Source organism: Bicyclus anynana, chromosome 8 (genome assembly GCF_947172395.1).
Source record: "Bicyclus anynana chromosome 8, ilBicAnyn1.1, whole genome shotgun sequence".
NCBI lineage: Eukaryota > Metazoa > Arthropoda > Insecta > Lepidoptera > Nymphalidae > Bicyclus > Bicyclus anynana.
The window spans coordinates 731,759-755,475 of NC_069090.1; the positions used below are offsets into that span (position 1 = coordinate 731,759).

Below are 23,717 nucleotides of genomic sequence, written 5' to 3' on the forward strand. Positions count from 1 at the left end.
AAGTGCTACACGCCCCCCGGTCCGCGCGTGACATCGAGAGTGTTACGAACGAAGTTGCCAAGCTATAGTATTATGAGTAGAGTATATGCATCATGTAGTAGGTATATGCAGTCTGGCAAGCTCAGCAGATTGCCCCACTAGAAGAATCATTGTTAATAGCTATACAGCACCATAACAATGTTGCTTGTCTGTCTGTCTTTTACTGGATATATGGAAATTGGAGAGTGAGCGTAGAAACACCATTTTTTCCCTTTCTACCCAATGATAATTTTATACTATAGATACAATTTAAAAACAGTCATCATCCCTAATAGGGATTATGACTGTTTTTTAAATTGTATATAAATTAAGAGTGACTTAATTCTACCGAAACTGGACCAGGTACTGCCAAAATTCAGGTTTGTTGGTGTGATTTTTCCGTTGTATGAGTTGTTCCGAGCCGGGAAAACTCAATTAAATGGAAATATTCTAGAAATGGGAAATCGTGATGGTCCATGGTGGTAAAGCCCTCAGTCCTGCACGTGTTTGCTATGATATGAACAACAATTTAAAGCTATAAAACCGCAAACATTCAACACAATGGTTTCACACAAAGCACACACCAATAGATAATAGACACATAAAATTATCTATTCCACGTTTCCTAATAACTCCGCTTATGTGCATACAGCGCCCGTGTACACCTTTTGATCTCAGATGTTTTACACAGGGTTGCCTACTAGGACCTGTATTATTTTAATTTATGTAATTAGCCTTTGTTACTCACTGATAATGTAGCTATACGTTTGTCATTTTTTTGATAGGCTAAACGCTGTACTATACTGATCTTGGGGCTAACCGTGGACGTGGCTAACCGCGGTTCTAGTTTAATATGCAACTGCTGCTTAAACCGTTCGTAACCGCCACAAAATTACATAATAAAGTGGAAAAGCGGCTAGCCGTGCGGTTAGCCGCCGCAGCGGTTAACCGCTAGTCTAATAATAATAATATGGTATAGCGTTTAGTGATTTAAGTGTGAAAGCGAAACAAATAAACTCACATTCGCATTAATTGTAATATTAGTTAGAACTGTTTTAACACTAGGTACGTGTTAAAACAGATCCAACGTGATATGAGCATGTCTTATTTTTTTTTTGTAAGCTGAAAACTGTTTTTAATTTTACGGAAATAAGCATGCAATGTCTATTTTTTTAGATATTAATTATGTAAAAACTGTGTGATAGTCATTAGAGGACCAAATTAATAAATAAATAAATCCTCCTGAAAATTGGGGACCTGCGTCGGCAAAGACGCTGAACATAATGTGACGACATACGCTGGTTCCATCAGGTGGCTCTGAGTCGTGGTGATTCAAGTAGGTGCATAATTTCAATTTCCATGACCAGCATGTGCAGCAGTGATGATGATGATATCACCCAATTACCTGTTGTCGGCAACCCTAGCCGAACATGTTGCGTAAACCTAAATAATAGAAAAATAAAATAATTTGAATCCGTTTCTTCATAATTTATGTCCAATTAAGCACATTGCTTTACAATAATTAGCGCGTTGTCATCTATGTGTTAAAATAAACACGGGCAAAAAAATCGAACACGTTTTAGGTATTTTGTCCTGCCTATTCTTGCTGCAGACCTAATTGCTGGAGAATGGAAGGAACGCTGAAATAAAGCTAATATTAAAAAAAAATAATAGATGTAGCTTATGGAATCGCTGCGCTGTGCTATAGTAGAAAACACTGCTCTCAAAATTTTCGACGAATACTTAGGAAGGATGGAGACGAGTTAAAGAAACTGACTGCCAACCTTCGCTAGTCGGAGAGGTACCTTAAGAAGAAGAAGAAGAAGACTTAGGACATAATTATGGTCAAGTTAGGTGTGTCCAATTTCGAGAAAGAGGTGCAAATGCCCAATCCAACTCGGGTGGGCAGCATTCGGAAAACTTCGCGATATCCTTTCGTCCAAAATTCCTTAGTGTCTGAAGACAAAAGTCTACGAACAGTGAGTGCGTGTGCGTTGGTCTATGGTTTGAGACTTGGTCGCTAACTATGGGCCTCAGGCTCAGAGTCACACAGCGGGCGATGGAGCGAGCTATGCTCGGAGTGTTTCTGCATGATCAAATCAGAAATGAGGAGATCCGCAGAACCACCATATCTCAACCAGTCGCTACGCTGAAGTGGCAATGGACGGGGTACATACGTTCAAAGACCTGGTGGACGTTGGAGTCCTCAGGTGCTGAAATGGCAACCTCGCTCTAGAAAGCGCAGTGTTAGTTAACCCCCCGCCAAGTGGACTGACGACATCAAGTGAGTCGCAGGGATTCGCTGGATGCAGGTGACTCAGGATCGCGATGTTTAGAAGTTCCAACAAAAGGTGTATGTCCTGCAGTAGACGTCCATCGGTTGATATGATCATGATGGCTAATGGTCGTGCACGACTTCGCACGTAAATGTATTTACCGCTGGCCAGAACTCATTTTGTACGAACTAGAAATATGTAAGTTGCTAACTTGCTCCTACGGTAAGTATGGTAAACAACTATGAAGTTGGAACTGTGGTGGCTTTGGAAAGTAGCCGGTTTCAAGAGTCCAGATCTTCAACTGAAAAAAGTATTTTTTAATAATTTTCTCCGGGATAATTTAAGAAATCATCTTCTCAGTCGCCAATCGCATAGCTTCGCGGTAACCCTTCGAAAACAGAAACGATAAGGGCCTATAGCGAAAAGTTGCTACGAAGACAACGGTATGGCGACTAAACATAATGATTCTTTTTATCCCATCATGATATAGGTATCTATATCATTATAGAATAATAGAAGATACCAACAAGCTTTTTTATTGATAAAAATTTGGTAATTTTTAAAACCTCTGATTTTTTCTGCTTGGCTTTTGCTCTTTGCTTGCTTGCTTTTTTTGTGAAGATCTTTAAGTTTCAGTTCCATTAGTTAATGTCCAAATCCTACAATCATTCAAAAAATCTCAGTACACTGCGATCAGATGCTGCTCGATCTCGTTAAAGAGTTTACATCAAATAAACAGACAGTTAAACAAAAAATTAAGAAAAGTCTTTAAAGATTCGCAGTTTCTTGAGTGCGCAGTGTACCTTCACGGTAAATATACTGTGACAATGAAATGACAAACCATTTTACAGTTATTATAAATAATTGCATCTATTATAATAATAGCTGATAACCCGCGTCGATTCCTGGGTTAGGGGCTTGTACCTGCTCGCCGCAGTGACCCAGTGATCCCTGTGGAATGGCGTTTAAGGGCAGCAGGTTCAAATCTACATGTCTGTCGAATATTTTACTTAATTATATTGCAACTTCATTGAGATAAACTCCGCATTTAAACATTCGCAACCGAATATAAGAGGTACGATTTGAGTTTTTGTTTGTTTAACTTAAAAGTACTCGAACGATTTAAAAAATATTTATCATTAGAAAATGACATCTTCACCGAGTAACAAAAGTGATATTTTATCTACATATTTCCATAGAAACTTCGCGAATGAAACCGTGCGTCTTCAAGAATGTGATGTGGTACATATCTTTACAATTATTTCGTCTCGAGAAAGAAGAAAAAAACTTTACGAAGCTGACTACAAATGTTTGCTAGTCGAAGAGACAGTCAAAAAAGAAAATGAAGAACTTCACACCGGAACCGGAACTAAACATGAAGCCTCTCTGTAGGTGTTCCCCACATTGTACATAGTATGAGGAAAAAATTAAAACCACCTAAATGACAAATGAATTTTAAGATAAATATCACGTGTCTCAAACGGTGAAGGAAAACCTGCCCAACAGAGAATTTTCTTAATTATCTGCGTGTGTGAAGACTGCCAAACCGCATTGGGCCAGCGTGGTGGACTATTAGCCTAACCCCTCTAATTCTGAGAGGAGACTCGAGCTCAGCAGTGAGCCGAATATGGGTTGATAATGATGATGATGATAATGATGACAAATGAGTTCGGTGTCTTTCAATAACATAATTAGGGAATACAGCAGCAAATTAAAATGTAGCGACTATTTATTACCATGGGATCCAAGCTTACCATGGAGGCCTGTGTCCAGCAGTGGATGTCCATTCGCATATAATGATGATGCTGACGATATTTTTATAACTTTAAAAGTTTTCTTATTCTGTACGCATCTCAAAATACCATTTTAATAGTAATATTGCTTGAATGCCTTGTTTTTCACGCATCATATTCAATTATAATTTTCATGGGAAAATGCCCAAAGAAACAGGAAATTTGAGAATTCAATTTGCTAATTTCAACAAAAAAATTACAAGGCCATGGACATTTATGACGTAGGTGAGTAACTTTGGATACCTACATGCGGCTAGGTTCCGTAGTTACCTATTACAATAAATAGTATACCTCTAGCAATATTTAAGGGTAGAAGGTAAGTGTTTCTTGAACTAAGGACATCAAGCGGGTTGCAGGGAGCCGCTGGATGGTGGCTCGTATTATTTGGAAGTAATGATGATTGTTTGTGTTGTTTGTGGTTTATATACATACTAATATTATAATTGATAGATAGTTTGTTTGTTTCGCCGCATTGAATAGGTTCTTAAACTAGCTACTGGATCGAGTCTTGTAGGTTTGGGTGTACTCTTCTATAACAAGATCCCCAAAACTGTGATGGACCTGTCATAGTTTTAAGCAATGTGTTAAAAAACATTTACTTGGTCGAGGTTACTTCACCATTAGCCGGGTCCACACCGGACGATCCAGGATCGCGGAGCGTGGATCGTGGATCGTGTTAGGCCGATCCACTCTTGGAAACTTGCGATCCCAAATTATGCGCTCCAAGCGATCCTAAGGCGATCCGTGATTCAGCCAGTCTAACTCTTGTACGATATGGAGTCACACGTACAACGGCGGCGTCTTGCCGTTGCAGCAGTAACTTTTATTTTGCTTAAATGCTTGCGCAAAAAATCACAAAAAGAAAACGACGGTTTTGGGTGAAACAAATTTACAAAAATCGCTTGGAATCTGGGACTCAGCTGTACGCAGAGTTAGTGTCAGATAAAGTTGAACACAATTTTGCAAGAATGAATGCTAATCAATTTGAGATATTGTGTTCATTATTAAATAACAAGCTAAGAAAGAATGATACAAATTATAGAGATGCCATTACTGTGAAGGAAAGATTATTACTAACATTGAGATTTTTAGCAACTGGAGATTCGTACGTCAGTTTGCAGTATCTGTTCCGCATTTCCAAACAGTCTATATCGATAATTATTCCTGAAGTTTGTGAAGCCATCATTGACCTGTTAAATGATTATGTAAAGGTAAGTAAAACCATACTTTATTACTCAATAAAAAAGTAGTGTATTACAATCATAATTTAAAGAAGTAACATGTTTACAATTATTAATTATTTTTTGAAAACATGATATAGTTAGGTACTTATTTAATTCGGTGGTGACTGTGGAAGTGAATAATCCTGAGGTTTCAGAAACTGGGACTGCGATGAATTGGAGGCTAGATGAGCAGACGGTGATGTCTGTGGAATTGGAGCTGGATAATTTTGAGGTTGTAGAGACTGGGACTGTGATGAAGTGGATGCTATTGGTGTGCCAGGATATGAATTAGTGTAATATCCATAATTGCTATCCCCATATCTTCCTGTGTCAGCTTGAAAAATAACTTGGCATATAGCATTTTTGACATTAACTAATGTTACTGCATCATATTTCCGCAATTCAGTAGATATATACTGCCCGAAAGCAATGTAAGAATCAGTTTCCGGTTGTGGTGGCTGAGCACATTGTTGCAGAAGTTGGAAAGCCTCTGAAAGAGTTTCATCTGATATGTCATCTGCATTATTAGAAGTAGTTTTCTTTCTTTTTTTTGTTCTTTTGTTTGTTGTTTGGACACTGGATTGTGCATTCTGATCATTCTGCTCTCTACTCTGATCTGTGTGGTGGTTGGCTCTCTCCGGTTGTGTGTCACTAGTAATGTTACTGTTCTCGTTTTCGCTCACTGTAGTATTAACTTCAAGTTCCCCTTCAGTCGTATCAGATTCTACCTGTAACAACAATTATTATTACTATTTACTGCTTATTCTTATTTTCAGCTTTATATTATAATTAAGATCTCCTTTATTTTCAGGTGCCGTCAACTAAAGAAGAATGGCGTACAGTTTCTCAGCAATTCGAGAATAAGTGGAATTTCCCACACGTGATAGGAGCGATGGACGGCAAACACGTCGCTATACAATCGCCTTTTAATAGTGGCAACGACTTTGATAATTACAAATTATTTCCTAGTATTGTTCTTTTTGCATTAGTAGATGCAAATTATAGGTTCCTGTATGTGAATGTTGGGACTAAAGGCAGAATATCAGATGGAGGCGTGTTCAAAAGCACAAATTTATATAAAAAACTTGAAAAAAAAGAGCTAAATATTCCTCCACCGGAGATATTGCAAGTTCCCTATAAAATTGAGGTACCCTATTATATACTAGGTGATAAAGCTTTTCAGCTTAATGATTATACTATGAAACCATACGATGGTACACGGGAAAGGGGTTCTTGTGAAAGAATTTTCAACTACCGACTGTCAAGAGCACGTAGAGTAGTTGAAAACGCGTTTGGAGTACTTAGTTCTGCCTACAGAGTCCTGCGTAAACCTATGCTTTTGGAACCAGAAACTGCGACTAAAGTCGTGCTGGCAACGGTTCATCTATATAACTACTTACGCAGTAATCCTAACTTTATATCGCCAGGAACGTTTGATACAGTACAGGAGAATGGAGATGTAATACCTGGAAGCTGGCGAAATGAACCGCCATCACAATCGCTACAACCGATGGCCGTCGTACCAAGAAGAGCAACAGAAAATGCCACTACAATACGGTCCCACTTAGCAAGACACTTTGTTACAAACCATACAATAGTTTGGCAAAATGAATATCAGTAAACTAATAGCTCACATGTTCCAATGTATCGCGTGTGGTTCCGGGTTCATTTTTATCCGCCATAAAGTCGAAGTCATCATACGCAAACCACTTTGATTTATATGTATCTTGAGCACCTGAAATAAACAAGTTACTCATTAAAATAACCACGTGTATTTCTAACAGCTTAAATGTAAAAAGCGAAATCACGTGAAATCCACAGTAAATATTATGATGTAATTACTTATAATAAAATATATAATTTTAATACCTACAGATAAAAAGTAGCTTTGTTTTCTTACCGGATCCAGTTATACGGCTTTGCTTCTCTCTGTGTTTCTCCCTTCTGTAGCCTCCCGCCAGAGATCGCATTTTTTTCTTTAGGTTCTCGATCGACTTATTCCCCATTTCACAAGAAATCTGACGCCAAGCATCATCTCTAACACCTCTATTGGTGTAATTAGAATCTTTGGGATCCCATAAACATTTAAATTCTTTATAAAGCGATATCAAACGGCGACTTTCTGAGATGTTCATGGCGAGGTGGATCGCGCGAACCAACACAACCGTCCACACCGCGCGCATCACGCAACTGAGGCACCTTTGAGGCTGGCACAAAAACCGACCGCACACGGATCGCGCGAGGTAGGGAGCGCGCGCTCCAATACGTGCGCATGGATCGCGCGCGGCACGTCCACACCGCCTGCATCTTTGGATCGCGCTGCTGCCGCGCGCGATCGGAGCGCGATGGATCGTCCGGTGTGGACCCGGCTATTGATGAGTTCGCTTGGAGGCCGTTGGATCAGCTTCCACATTCACGCAGGAAGTAAAATTGTAAGAACTTGTAATGCAGTCATCAATTGCAAATTATAGATAATATTGTATGATTTTTTTAAAAGAGCAACTGTTGAGTTTCTTCTATATTTTATCCCTATATTCCAACGGGATCGCGAACTATACGTAACTACATAGGAGCTATGCATCATCATCTTTCACTAAAGCCTTACTCTGAGATACATTCACTGTTATAATTACAAAGCCATAAATTTAAATGTAAAAAAACTTGCTATAAATTAAAAAACAATTGAAAATGACAATGATTTTCATGCAAACGTTAAGCTTTCCTAATGACTCAATTCACAGAAATATTCGGCACCGCTTTATCTTGCCAAAGTGCTGAGTTTCTTGGTTCAGTTTTTGGTAGAGCAGACAGCAGGGCTATTCTGTAACGATGTCTTATATTACCCTCGTAAATTTAATTTTAAGTTTTCGAATAATTATTATCACCATTATCTTAAGATTAATATGATTACCTGACGTTTCGAAAGAGCTTGTAAACTAAGCCTATTTGAAATAAATGAATTTTGACTTTGACTCGCAAGAGCGAGTTTCGAATTAACCTCTACATTTCTCTGTCTAATACGGCACTATAGACAGAGAAAATCAGAGATAATTTGAAACTCACACTTGCGTGATACAAAACATCGTTACAGAATAGCCTGCAGTCAATGATGTCAAGTCACTTTTTCCACCACTAGTTTCCGAGCCTACCTCGGAACATAAAAACAAACAATCTAACCAAAAATCAAATCTTACCTCTGTATGATAATAACTTGATATTTTAATTGATTAATGATATTATTATTAGATATAAATTGGTAATAAAAAAATCTATTATTTCCTTTATCTGTTTATGAAAATCTTCACCTTTGATTTTCCCATGGATAATGGCCACGTAAAAAATAAAATGGTATTTAATTTGTTGACTTAGAGGTGGAAAATGATACCTATACCAATTACCATGGCTTGATGTTTTTCGTGGGTTCCTTGATTTTTTACAACTAGCGGACCCAGTCAAGCTTCGCTTTGACTAATTCCCTGCCTATCCTATTTTTTTCTATTCTTTACAAGTTAGCCCTTGATTACAATCTCACCTGATGGTAAGTGATGATGCAATCTAAGATGGAAGCGGGCTAACTTGTTAGGAGGAGGATGAAAATCCACACCCCTTTCGGTTTCTACACGACATCGTACCGGAACGCTAATTCACTTGGCGGTACGTCTTTGTCGGTAGGGTGGTAACTAGTCACGGCCAAAGCTAGCCAAAGCTTCCCACCAGCCAAAATTCTACTCCCACCCTACCCCTATTCTACTCCTACCCTACCCAAGCTACCCCTAGCCTACCTTACACCACTCTACCCTACCCTACCCTATCCAACTCAATCTCTACCTCTACCCCTACCTTACCCCCTACCTTACCCATTCTCTACCCCTTCCCAACCCCGACGCTACCCGACCCCCTACTCAAACTCTACCCTCTAGCCAAACAAAGACCCCGACGGGTGCGTGTGAAGAGATGTAGTTCACCTCTACCCTACCCCGACGCTACCTCTAACCTACCCCCTACTCAACCTCTACCCTACCCTTACCCTACTCCTACCCTAAGTATCCTATGTCCGTCTCCTGGTTCTGAAAATTGGTGGCCCCATTAATTTCAGCCGTTCTTGATTTCAGCGGTGACTGTGCAATTTTTTTCTAATACTTACATTTTTAAACTTTTGATATCTTTCGATTAGAATAATTCAAAAGTTATATAAAGGTATTGGAAGCAGTCATGAATCTGAAGTAATTTATTTTGACCATAATACCAAGATACAAATAAGGAGCCTTTTTTAACGGTGGCATTTCCATTATTTTTTTAAAATATAATTATTTAAAAAAAAATACAACTGACTTCAAAACTTTAACGTACCCACGAAACTAAAAAGGGAAAAATAACAGTTAATATTTTCTACATATAAATATTTTCAGTTAATATTTTCTACATATTAATATTTTCCACCTATTGATCACTTTGTCGGTGCCAAGCCCGTGTGGTGTTGATTTTAGTCGTTACTGAAAACACCACATGAAAGTGTGTTTTACGTGGAGGTTTCATAGGTGGAAAATATGAAGTCGGTAGTATTTCTATTTAATAATTATTTTAGAATTTTCAGTGTTATCAATAGGTAAGTGTAAAAAAATTGTGTTTGAAACTGAATTTCGGGAAAAGCTCGGCTAAAACAGCGCAATTTGATTCATGAACTGATTTATAACGATACGATATAATGCTGAGTAGTGTATTTTGCAATACACTACTCAGCATTAGAATTTCGTCGTCGTCGTCGTTATCAACCCATATACGGCTCACTGCTGAGCTCGAGTCTCCTCTTAGAATGAGAGGGGTTAGGCCAATAGTCCACCACGCTGGCCCAATGCGGATTGGCAGACTTCACACACGCAGAGAATTAAGAAATTCTCTGGTGTGCACGTTTTCTCACGATGTTTTTTTTCACCGTTTGAGACACGTGATATTTAATTTCTTAAAATGCACACAACTGAAAAGTTGGAGGTGCATGCCCCGGACCGGATTCGAGCCCACACCCTCCGGAATCGGAGGCAGAGGTCATATCCACTGAGCTATCACGGCTCTGCATTAGAATTTAGGAGTTATCAATAAATACTCTGTGAATCTATACTTTTTACTTTTAGGTAAAGTTTGTGGTATTGAAAAAGTATCTCTGGATCTACTGAACCGATATTCAAAATTCCTTTAAAACTAGAAAGTCACGTTATTTGTGAGTGTTAAATACTATAATTTATCCCCGTGTTCTCACGGAAACGGGAACTACGCGGGTGACACCGCGAGGCGTTGGTTAGTCTATACTAATATTGTAAAGAGGTAAAATTTGTGAAGTTGGAGAGGGTAAACTCTGGATCTACTGAACTAAATTTAAATATTCTTTTATTAATAGAAAACTACGTTATTTGTTAGAATTGTAAGCTATATTTTATTCCCATACACCTACGAGAAAACCGCAGGGCGTCTGCTAAAATATTATAAATGGGTAAAGTTTGTGGAGTTGTAGGGGGCTTATCTTTGGATCTACAAAACCGTTTTTGAATATTTTTTACCAATAGAAAGATAAGAAAGATATTTGCGAGTATCATAGGCTATTTTTACACGCTTTATATTAGCTTCACTTGTAACTATGTATGTAAGAAAATCTTGGAATCTCAATTTGACCCACTTCCCGGTCTTCGATTACGATGAAATTTTGCACACGCTTTGCTCTGAGTTCTGATGATAATACATGACTAGCTAAGAAACGTCATTACAAATCCAATATGGCGGCCTCCCCAATTACTTGTAACTATATACTTTGGAAAGCAAATCTTGAAATCTCAATTTGACCCACTTTCCGGACTTCGATTAGGATGAAATTTTGCACACGCTCTAAGTTCTGATGACAATACATGACTAGCTAAGAAACGTCATTACAAATCCAATATGGCGGGCTCCCAAGCTTGTAACTATGTATGTAAAAAAATCTTTGAATCTTAATTTGACTCACTTCCCGGTCTTCGATTAGGATGAAATTTTGCACACGCTCTGAGTTCTGATGACAATATATGACTAGGTAAGAAACGTCATTACAAATCCAATATGGCGGCTTCCCAAGTTGGCGGACTGGCTGTTTGAAATCCACCCCCATGATATGGATATAAAACGAAAGGATTTGCTGTCAGGAATACGAAAAAAATAGTCACTTAAATTGAATATTTGTATTTTTTAGTTTCTTTTTTTAGTTTTTTACACTATTTAAAGTTTATATCCAAATATTCTCACTGAAACGAGAACTATGCGAGTAAAACCGCGGGGCGTCTTTTAAAATATTATAAAGAAGTAAAGATTGTGGTATTGTAAGGATAATCTCTGGATCTACTGCACTACATTTTGAATTTTTTTTCTACTGCAAAGTAAGTTTTTTCCAAAAAGTGGGACTAAATATTTTTTTTTTATGTTTAACGTTTTTTTGTGTAGGAATGTACTTCTAACGGTCACGTTGAAAAAAAATCGTACTAGGCAAAGTTGTAAATCTAGCCGAAAAACATGTTTATTTAATGGGGATTACAAAGATGTAAGACATTAAAACATCAACACTTCGTTACAATTGCTATTTTGGTTCCAAAAGGGGTTATTATGTAAAAATCTTTGTTTATTCAAATTTGTATTTGTCACTTGAATAACAAAATAATTAAATAACACTTGTCACTTGTATAACAAAACAAAACATTAAATCAAGAGCTAAACATTGAATCATGAGCTAAACAGTTGAAAATGTAGTACAAAAACAAGTTATTTTAATAAAAAAATTAGGGTGAAGTAGTCAACTAAAACCCATTTCTTTTCAGCCCGTCTGTCCGTCCGCGGTTTAGCTCAGAAACTATTAGTTCTAGAAAGTTGTGATTTAGCATGAGTATGTAAGATACACCGATAAAGTCATGAAATAAAATTTTGAAAATTTTAATTTTTTTTTTACCAAGCACTCTACAAGCTATTTTTCACAAAGCGCAGTGTTTGTAGACCCTGGCACAAGGCGGCTCATGATCGTGATGTTTGGAGTACCTACAAACCTACCCTTCAGTGGAAATCCAACGACTTATATGATGATGACCTTTAAGGTAAGAGTGAATAGGCATCTTCTAGACAAGCGCGCTCCAATCTAGACATTGTTTTCTGCCAGGCATGATTGTGATCAAGCGCAAGCCTATTTAATACAATATTTACATAGCCTTAAAGTTGATGATTTGCTTCTTGTAAGAAAAGCGGAATAAGCATGTAGCTTTCGTAAGTGACCACTAGATAGACCACTTTAAAAATTGAATCAATGGCTTAGACCTTAATAACACTTTGCAGGGTACCTATGACTTGCATGGCTTGTCCTTCAACACGCTATCATGTGCCCGTGAAGCTAAACCTTTTCTGCCCACTGATAGGCTATGGGTATGCACCTCCAACTTTTCAGTTGTATGCATTTTAAGAAATTAAATATCACGTGTCTCAAACGGTGAAGGTGAGGAAACCTGCATACCAGAGAATTTTCTCAATTCTCTGCGTGTGTGAAATCTGCCAATCCGCATTGGGCCAGCGTGGTGGACTATTAGCCTAACCCCTCTTATTCTGAGAGGAGACTCGAGCTCAGCAGTGAGCCGAATATGAGATGATACGCTAGACGAAATTTCTTACCCTTACCTTATAACTTAGACCCACCAAGCTGCTCCAATCCGGGATGACGGGTTTACGGTGATAAAGGAACTGACAGCTTATCATGCTCTCCGAGACACTGGTTTCCCGGGCTGATAATTTTTTACTGATAATTCCTTATTAGGAAGAAAAGTCATTAGTATTTTTATTCTTTACACATTACCCCTTGACTGCAATCTCATCTGATAGTGAGTGATTATACAATCTAAAATATAAACGGGCTAACTTGTAAGGAGTAGAATGAAAATCGACACCACTTTCGATATCGTACCGCAACGCTCAAACGCTTGGCGCTACGTCTTTGCCGGTAGGGTGGTAACTGGCCACAACCAAAGCCTCTCACCAGCCAGACCTGGACCGATTCAGAACGGCCCAGCCAGGGACGTCATAAATAGGTAAAACGTCATAGTCTTTTTTGTTTTAAGAATATTTGCCATATATTTTAAATAATTATGACCCATTTCCCTTCAATTAGTCGGGAAAGACTGTATTATGAGTGGCTACGAAAATACACAAACGGGGGGGGATCGAACCACAACCCCTCGGTAATAAGTTCGACCACTCTTACCGTTGAGCTTTAGATATTATATATGGTAATCGATTGTCAACATGTTTTCAGGAAATGATTGATTAATTGAAATAACATCATCTCAGTCATTAAGAATCCTCTGGAAATGAGCGATTATGATGAACAATCAGATGTAGCTATACGTAGCTAGTGTAGTAATGTAAAAAACGCAAACAAAGCCACAGTAAAAAGCCAGTATTCCCTGAAAATGAGCGAGCAGTGCAGTCGGGCATCGCAGCCCGCTTGATCGAAACGTGCGCGCAGTGAAAGCGACGTGCTGTTGTGTCGCCAGTGTGTTATACTGAAATGTGACAGTGATTTAGTGTGTTTACTCCTCTTTTGCACTAACTTTACTGACTTCTGTTTTGAGGTAAGATATTTATTTGGTATTTTTTTTACCTATATATATTTTTTATAAAAATCAGAAAAATAAAAAAAAATTGTAAATTAATTTTCGGGATGTAAAATTTTCAAATTTCATTTAATTTTCAAAAGTTTTTAAACTCTACTAAAATGAAGAAAAAAAAATAGTTTAATTTGATTTTTGGTATAACGTAAAATTTGGTTTATTTAAAAAACTTAAAAAAAATACAACATGAATGATTTTTTTACAGTTGAATTTCAATGTTGTAGTAATTTCAAAAATAATGAGAAATTATAATTTTAATAATTTTATGAATGAAAATAAAAAATATTTTAATTTTTTTTTTATAAATTTTTTTTTTCAATACCTCATTTTAAAAGCGTGTGTATTAAAAAGCAGGAACCAAATTTGACAGTCATATAACAATACAAACATGTATGTAACATTACACCTACTTCTAAGTACATAACAAGATGTGCAAATATATAACAAAAAAATTATGCAAATATCGACTTAAATATTATATTATGTACCCATCGGTCAGATGATTGCAACGTATTATGTCATTATTGGTTTTTACTAAATCTGCTTTCACTACTAAGGGGGGGAGGGGGAATTTGGGGCAGTGGGACACTTGAAAGTGATCTCGAGAGATACGGAGGCTGCGCCGTTGCATTTTTTTTTAAAGTTCACGATACTTTTTTTATTAAAAGTTTTATGTCTCGATTGAGGTTGGACCGGAAAGGTCATTTTGTTTTAAATTCCTCATCTGTTTCCGTTATGCGTTATCAGTTGTTTTTAAGTTTTAATATATTATGAAAATGCAAATTTAAGTAATATTTTGAATAAATTATTATGTACGAATAAATGCTTTTTGATTGAGAAGTCAATTAACTTAAATATACTCGTAGTTCGGATAATTTACTTTCGGCTTGCAACTTATTTTACATATTAGCTGTTTGCCGCGACTTCGTCCGCATAGAAAACGTTTTTTTTCGTCCATTTTTACTCTCTACGTTTAAAGTAAGTATTAGTAAATAATTTAATTTACGCGTGAATATACAAAATTAAAAATAAATAATTATTTTTGGTATATCTTTACACTTTCCCCTATCGAACTTTAACATCATAAGAATATTTCAATGAACCACCACAGGGAATAGGCCTTTTATTACAAGACCAGTGCTCTAACCCCAGAGCTATAGAGGACCCTAGCCTCATATACATCAGGCTATGCTCTGCGGCTATGGGTCATTTTTGTTTACGTAACAATCGCTAAAAAGCATCATTAGCATCATAAAAATATGTACAAGATCAGTGCTCTAACCCCAGAGCTATGGAGGCTAGGCCTTGTGTACATTAGGCTATGCTTTGCGGCAATGGGTCATTATTGTCTATGTAACGATAAATGTACTATAAAGCATTTTTAGGATCAATGATAATTTTATACCATAGATCGGTTACCTCCCTACAATTTTGTAGGGACGTAACCGATCGCAATAAGTGATCCGAATAATAGGCTACCAAACTGAGCGCACACATGCACAATTTTGTCTTCAATTCTATTATTTATTTTTGTATAAATAGTTTTTAGACTTCCTGAACACACAACTCGACATTGTAGACGATATTTAGGTATTATTTGTTTAAATAACGTTCGTTGTTCACCTCAATTAATATTAAGATGTGGAAATTTCCTCTTTTGAGCGCCTAATTTTTCATGACCTAACACATCTAACAATATTTAACATCATTGTTTAGCATCATAAAAATATGTATCTCTATCCCTAGGCCTCATATACATCAGGCTATGCTCTGCGGCTATGGGTCATGTTTGTCTATGTAACGATCGCTACAAAATGTTAATGATAATGATTGGGATCGACAGCTTAATGTACGATCGTTAATGTAATAACAACGACAACTACTGCGTAGTTACACCAATGACTTTCAAACTCCAAATTACTATTTAGAAATTATTAGAAACTAGCGGACGCCCGCGACTTTGTCCGCGTGGAATTCAGTTTTTTACAAATCCCGCGGGAACCATGGATTTTTCCGGAAAGAAAACTATGTGTTAATCTAGAGTAAAATCTATTGCTATTCCAAATTTCAGCCAAATCGCTGCTTAGCCGCAGTGTAACGGAGGAACAAATACTTACACTCTTACACACACACAAACTTTCGCATCTATCTATATCTATATCTGTACTTATAATAAGACAGTAACAGTTTTTTGGATACAATAGATACTGAATCCAAAAATATTTTTTTGTATTTTTGTCTAGCTGTCTGTCTGTTCGTATTTTCGTTAACCGGGCATCACGCTGAAACTAAACTTGGCATGATTTGAGACCATAATACAGAGAAGGTTATAGAGACTTTTTATTGCGAAAATACAATAAGGGGATGAAATAGGGGTTGAAAGTTTGTATGGAAAGCCTTTCATTTTTAAAGTTACAGTTTTAAAAATTTGTTCATAAATCATAAAAAAATACGAAATATAATGTGATTCAAGAATTTTGAAGTAGTGAATTTATGTTGAAAGTTTACATTGATTTCCACGCGGACGAAGTGATAAAAAAAGCTTTATCATACCTTTTAACAATCTTTGTCTTTAGGGTGGTAACTAGACACGGCCAAAGCCTCCCACCAGTCAGACCTGGACCGACAAGGAAAATCTCAATGGGCCCATCTGGGGGTCGAACCCAGGACCTCCTTCTTGTAAATCCACCGCGCACGCCACTGCGCTACGGAGGCTGTCAAAATAAAATTTCTTAATATAACAGAGGTATAATAAAAATTCTTTCTATTTCAAGAGTTTTTCTTCTTTTATGAAATTTTCAGCACAGCACAGCACAGGATTTTTAGGAAATCGGTGATAATACACCTCCGTGCTTCCGAGAGCTTTAACTTTAAGCTGTCAATCTCTATGAATAACATTAACGTCTGATAGTGATAGTGTCAAACATTACCCACCTACCAGCATTGGAACAGGTTATTGGTTCCAAGCTACAAATTACCCGTCGTCATTGGAAGCCTGAGCCCTGCAATAGCTCCATAATATAACGAGTCTTCTAAGGAAAGAATAAATTGTTAATCGTCCCGCTACGGTATTTCCTAATACTTTCAATATGGGGTGGCAGATTAACAAATCTTTCAAAGGCTGGCAACAAAATAGCTTTAGTGTTGCCAATGTAATGCGGCGAACACTTACCATCAGATGACCTGCTTGTTCGTTTGCCCTCTATTATAACTATTAAAAAATAGGTCATTAAATACAGTGATGATGACCTGACATTTGAGCTTTGACATTACAAAAGGTTACATTTCACGAACAATTAGGCATTTTTGTTATTTACAAGACCTTAACCTTGCTCGGTGCTGATTTTTTTAAACTTTTGAATGAAACCACGGAAGGTCGTTTCGCATATTTTTTAGCAAATCAGGTTTTATTATACATTTCACAGTTACAGAAATACGAAAATACTGTTGTTGTATTGTTTACTTTTAATATAGGCTGACTAGCACTCACTTAATTCTGGTCCCTATAAGAATATTGGGGTAAAATGTGTCCATTTAGATCTGCTAAATAAAAAAAAGACTTATAAACTTTGTTCAGCCATTCTGGCTAGATCCTCCTTTTATTCCTCAAATAAACTATAAAAGATTAAAATGTAATACATTAAAAAATAAATAAAAGATAACAAAAAAAAAATAAAAAAAATCCGACAAATTATAACATTAGTAAAAACAATTAAAGTTATTCAAACTACCTACCTATTTGCTACTAAAAAAATTAAAAAGCATATACGAGTAGGCTTCGAATCCTGCACGATGTAATGTCACGCAGATCCGTGTTAACTTTGAAGATTGAAAAAAAGGCTTCGAATCCTAGGTTGAATCATGAATACAGTAAAAGCTCATTATTCGCGGGGGATACGTTCTCTAATGTGTCGCGAATAGAGAAACCGTGAATTATAATTACATGTTCTATATGTGATTATAAGGAATACGTTCTTGGGTGACAAAATAAATAACATATATTTAAAGCACAAAACAATTAATTGAAGTTATTGATAATATTCAGTCTTAGACAATGGTTAGTATTTTGTAAATTTTTTTGCTTGAGAGTTTTTAAAAGCTTCTATTCAGAGTGATTTTAAGCAGTTTCATTCTTAAACCATCCATTCGCAATTTCGGCAATAGGTATCTGCAAGTTAAACTTTAAATTTGCAGATTCATCAGTTTCGTCAGTCAGAACCGCGAATAACGAAATATTTAGCCGCGAATATAAAATTGGAACGCAATTTTTTAATCCGCGAATAGTGAAAACTTGAATAAAGGAAGGAATAAGGAGCTTTTACTGTATTCATGAATTCCCAGGGTTTGGGAAGTCGTTGGGAAGCCACGCGGTAACGAAATATTTAGCCGCGAATATAGGAATTGGAACGCAATTTTTTAATCCGCGAATATTGAAAACGTGAATAAAGGAAGGAATAAGGAGCTTTTACTGTATTCATGAATTCCCAGGGGTTGGGAAGTCGTTGGGAAGCCACGCGGGAACCGAGAGACGTCTACTACGTAAATTAAACATAACATCGTACAAAGGCTAAGTTAGGTCAAGTTAAGTTAGTATAAAAAGAAATATATAGTATAGGTAATGTTATATAATTTTATATTCTTAGTTTAAATTTTTGAATATTTTTTAATATTTGTTTCTGTGAGTTTCTGATTTTTATTTCTTATTTTAATTCTGACTCTTGGTTTAATTTTGGTTTGCTTTTCTGTAGTACATTACTCAATGTATATTGTATCATTTGTATATGGGTCTCTGGCCTGAAATAAAATGATTTTATTTATTTATCTATCACCTAAGTAAATAACGTTCCAAAACTATGCCCCTTAGACAGCAAATTACCAATGTTAACAAAGCTTCCAAATAAAAGGTGCTGTGGAAATTTCCGAATCGTTTTGTGAAACGTAAATTAATTACAGAAGATTTTCAAAATCACAAGACAGATTTCCAAAGAACACTAATTATAATAACTCAATGTGTATGAAATACATAAGATTTTATTATTTGGAAATTTCTAAGCAAACAGAGCGTGTGCAGTGTTACATAACCGCGCTGCAAATAATAAGGTTGTTGAAGTGCGTTCAATTAGTTTTCTAACTGTTTGAACTCAAGGCAACGGAGCTCGCGTGGATTTTCATAATTGACCAATTAGGGGGGAGAATTAATTATTTAAATTGTATTTATTTAGGGTAATAACGTGAAGTAAAGGCCTACGTTTCATACAGTTGGTAAATATTATCGTCGTGTATTTATGACTTACTAAAGATTCTTGATTACCATGCAATAGGTACCTATCTTACAGCTCGTTCGGATTAACTTGACACCGGGCTCGAATGATGTTAGTACTGTGTTTGTATGGATGTGTTTAGTAGCCAGGTATCAAGTTAATGAGCACGGGTTATATAGCTGTCAGCTTTGAACAAATATTTAGATTATCTTCTTATATTGAAACGAGCAAATCTTGTATACATATTTATACAATATATCTTTACTAATATTATAAAGAGGTAAAGTTTGTGATACTGTAGGAGTAAGCTCTCGATCTACTGAACCGATTTTAAAAATGTTTTACCACTAGAAAGCCACATTATTTGTGAGTGTCATCGGCTATATTTTATTCCCGTGTTCTCACGGAAACGGGAACTACGCGAGTAAAACCGCGGAGCGTCGGCTAATATTATGGAATTCAGTTTTACACGCGTGGAATTCAGTTTTACACAAATCCCTCGGGAACCAATTATTGTTCTGTAATGAAAAGTAGGTAACCTGTGTGCTAATCGAGAGCAAAATCTATTTTCATTTCAAATTTCAGCCAAATCAGTCCAGTAGTTGCGGCGTTAAAAGTAATAAACGTCCAAATAAACATCCATACAAACTTTCGCGTTTATAATATTAGCAGGATAGGATATATTCTTCAGAGTTTCTCAACAGAATGAGTCTCATGGATATGAGCTAGATAAAGATCACTGATGAACCGTCAATGATTATGTACCGCTCCACCTAGTTTTTGTTGAAAAACTCTGCAGTAGAGTAGGTACTTACTTAGGTCACATATGATAAAGTTTGGTCCAATTTCTATAAAGAGGTGAATCGAAGCGAGGGGGAGCGTTTGGGTCTTTTCTTCAAAATCTCTAAAGTATAGAAGACGAAAGATCTTTTAACGATCGTTATGGAGTTATAACGATAGTGACTGGGACAGTGCTTACACCCCATGATTCATAGAGCACGTTTTCAATCATCAACCCATATTCGGCTCACTGCTGAGCTCGAGTCTCCTCTCAAAATGAGAGGGGTTAGGCCAATGCAGATTGGCAGACTTCACACACGCAGAGAATTAAGAAAATCCACTGGTATGCAGGTTTCCTTACGGTATTTTTCCTTCACCGTTTAAGATATTTAATTTCTTAAAATGCATACAACTGTAAAGTTGGAGGTGCATGCCCCGGACCGGATTCGAACCCACACCCTCCGGATTCGGAGCTATACAACTAGCGTCGCGTTCAGCCGTTCCAAAGATTACTCCCGGAAAAACAGACAGAAATTTTTTAAAAAGCCTGTTTGTATTTTGGTATCGTGTAAATAACTAACAGACAGACACTTCAAATTTATTTATATAATAAACTATCTAGTTAACATTAAACGGACAGTTTTAATAAATATATAGATAATTAACCTTCGTTTGCGCTCAGCGGTTGAAACGACATCGTATTTTTCCTCGATCAACAACAATAAAAACAAAAGTCTACTTAATTGCTATATGTATTACAATATAGATTTACCATGTAATTATCATTATAGGACAATCCTTTCTAAGAAATTAAAATTATCAGTCGGGACTCATAAAATTGGATTTATAGTCCGCCGCTAATCCATCCGCTTCATATCATTTGCCGTTTTGCAGTAATTCTAAGTTGCAGCTCGCATTTGAGCAGTTCATGCCTTGGAAGTACTTTATTTAAACGTGAAACAATTCTTCTTTTGCCGTCCCTTTACATTCTTCTCTCTGTTTTTGTACATAAAAATAGAGATTTGTTTTTAATATGGGAGATATAGATTGCAAAATAAAGTTGTGGTACCAAGACAAAGGTTAAATGTGGAAATAGTTTAAACTGTATAGCCATACGAATTTACAATCATCTACCAGAGAGTGTAAAAAAATCGTGTGTGCAATTTAAGGAAAAAATATATTTAAAATAACTGCCTAATAATTAATATTTTACGTTTGACGAATTTCTAAAGGATAATTAATGTAATGTAAAAATTAAATATAACCTCATCTATCTACTCATTACTGAGTGAAAGACGAGTTTAAATAGGTGCAGCCGTTCAAGAGATTAGCCTGGACAAATAAACAGACAGACAAAATATTAAAAAAAGCTAGATTGTATTTTAGTAACTATACGCACTTGAGAAAACACCGTTATCTTGAAATTACAGACAGACACTTCATTTTTGTTTATATGTATTGATGATTAATATATTGATAACGATCGTCACATTGTTATGCCCACCAATCCGCATTGAAGTAGAGTGGTAGGTTTAAGCTCCGGAAATAGGCCAGTGAAATAATGAGCTACTATAAATAGACTGATGATAAATTGCATTGATTTTAAATAAAGTTTATAAGTTGATAACCTCTCTTGAATTGAGTTAACCTTCCGATTATACTTTCAATTAAATAAATAACTTCTAGAGAAATTTCTAAGAATTTTCTAAATATATATATACATATATATATATTTTCTATATATACATTGAAACTGAAGTTCTTTGACTAGGTCAATATAGTCACTCACTACAGCAAATCACAGATCATGTTACCGTTCCCATTGCCGTAGAATACGGTCTATGTTATTCGCTGACGATGTGGTTGTCCATTGATGAAATAATTTTTAAAATCGGTCATTTATCTTCTGAGCCTATTCATAACAATCAAAAATCAAATCTTACCTCTTAACTTGGTAACATGGTGACCTATGATAATTTTGAGTGTGTTTTTAGGTTGAGACCTAGTAATTAATTTAACCCTCAGTTGTCTTAGGTCTTTTAAACATTTTCTACCTTTAAGCGGTCATGGTGACCTCTTGTACACGTACCTTCAATATTTAAATATTATAACGAATACTTTATCAATAATTATTTTTAACTTATTTAAAATTTTACTAACTATGAAAAAAAACAATTACTAAGGTATACCTATAAATATTAATAAAAACAACGCTTATAATAAATAACCTTAATTATTTTGAACAAAAAATAGGTTTCATAAAAAATTTAGATCTGGCAACGAGCAATTTAAAGTCTATTTTAAACTTACTTTTTGGTATTTAGGTATAATAATCGATTATTAAAAAAATAATGATACATACGAAACACGTGATAAATTAATACAATTGGTTAGTAATTATTTTGTCAACACTCATCGCAGATGGATATTTGGCAGTGGAAAATCACCAGTTTTAATAATTTTAAACTTTTAAAAGGTAGGTTTTATGATCTGCACTTAGCGCAAGAACCTCTAGGTCGTTTCCAAATCTGATACAACCCTAAACATTTCGTACCTTTAATTTTCATTTAATTATTTACTTAAACTCTTATAACTTTCTTGGATTATTTTTACTGTATATCAGATACTTTAAAACTCCAAAAACTCAAAAAAAATAAAGGGGAGTGCCCATACAACGTCGGCCCAGGGAACCCAGGTATACCCCTGTATATAAGTATATGGAGATGACAATGTGATGTATAAATAGGGATCTGGTTAAATAATTGACTTAATAAAAGTATGTTTCTTGTAGAAAAATACATTTTTTTACCACTCTTCTAGGACAAAATGTTCGACGGTGTACCAAACCGGTGAAGTAACATTTGAAGCTGTACTATTTTTTTCTGTTAATAACAAGCGTAACAGACAAGACAACGAACCAACAAACCAATCAAAATTAATTCATTATTAAAGTATAATTATCAAATTTTTTTTTATGGATTCCCCTTGGATTTTGGAAGATGGGCATTCCCCTTTGAATTTATCGACATATTTTATCTATTACTAATATTATAAAGCGGTAAAGCTTGTGGTGTTGTATGGGGTGATATTTGGATCTACTGAACTGATTTGGAAAATTCTTTTACTACTTAAAAGTCACGTAATTTGTGAGTGTTAGAGGCTTATAATTTATTCTCGTATTATTTCGGGAATGGGAAATACGCGGGTGAAAGGTGTTGGCTAGTTATTAATAAAATAACTTATAACTTTGGGCCAAGTGGTTTGAGCGAAGAAGGACTGTCCAAGTTAATCTCGATGACAATGATAAGATGAAAAAGGGGAACCGAACAACTTTTTATGTCTCGCATCTCCAGTAAGACTCAGTTTTCTGTTTAGGGTAGTTTTAGTGGTATGAATGGTCCGATAGGGTTAGTGAAATGAAGCAATCCCGACGAGATCTTGGTTGATCTTGGTTTGCCGTTCGTTCCGTCAAGATGTCATGTAGTAACAGAAAAGGATGTGCATTTTCTTCCTCCTCCTAACAAATACCATCAGGGGAGATTGTAGTCAAGGTCTAACTTGTAAAGAAAAAAAATTAACCAACTACAATACTCGTATATTTTTTTATTTACCCTTGACCACAAGCTCACTTGATGGTAAGTGATGATGCAATCTACGTATAAGCATCATCATCATCCATCGTCATCACCGTCGTTATCATCAT

At 36.0% G+C, this 23,717-nt stretch overlaps 3 protein-coding genes across 4 annotated transcripts in view; 2 read left to right on the forward strand and 1 right to left on the reverse strand.

The window, feature by feature from the left end:
• Positions 1 to 4,701: 4,701 nt before the first annotated feature.
• On the forward strand, positions 4,702 to 7,192 carry LOC112049821 (uncharacterized). 2 transcript variants are annotated; one of them, XM_024087864.2, is made up of 2 exons: positions 4,702 to 5,298; positions 6,122 to 7,192. In XM_024087864.2, the coding sequence occupies exons 1-2, from the start codon at positions 4,924 to 4,926 to the stop codon at positions 6,929 to 6,931; spliced, it is 1,185 nt and encodes a 394-aa protein (XP_023943632.2). In that variant the 5' UTR covers positions 4,702 to 4,923; the 3' UTR covers positions 6,932 to 7,192. The 2 variants fall into 2 exon arrangements, 1 of the variants encoding a protein (XP_023943632.2); XR_008251060.1 differs by having other exon boundaries at positions 5,157 to 5,298; positions 5,466 to 6,240.
• Positions 5,294 to 7,697, reverse strand: LOC112049822 (uncharacterized). The gene is made up of 3 exons (XM_024087866.2): positions 7,211 to 7,697; positions 6,945 to 7,045; positions 5,294 to 6,038 (listed from the first exon to the last, which is right to left on the reverse strand). Exons 1-3 carry the CDS (start codon positions 7,491 to 7,493, stop codon positions 5,421 to 5,423), a joined length of 1,002 nt encoding a protein of 333 aa, XP_023943634.1. The 5' UTR covers positions 7,494 to 7,697; the 3' UTR covers positions 5,294 to 5,420.
• Positions 7,698 to 13,779: 6,082 nt separating this feature from the next.
• LOC112051145 (scavenger receptor class B member 1) overlaps positions 13,780 to 23,717 on the forward strand; it is a gene marked incomplete at its 3' end in the record, with an annotated part of 91,065 nt that continues 81,127 nt past the window's right edge. Inside the window, 1 exon segment of the mRNA XM_024089649.2 lies at positions 13,780 to 13,934.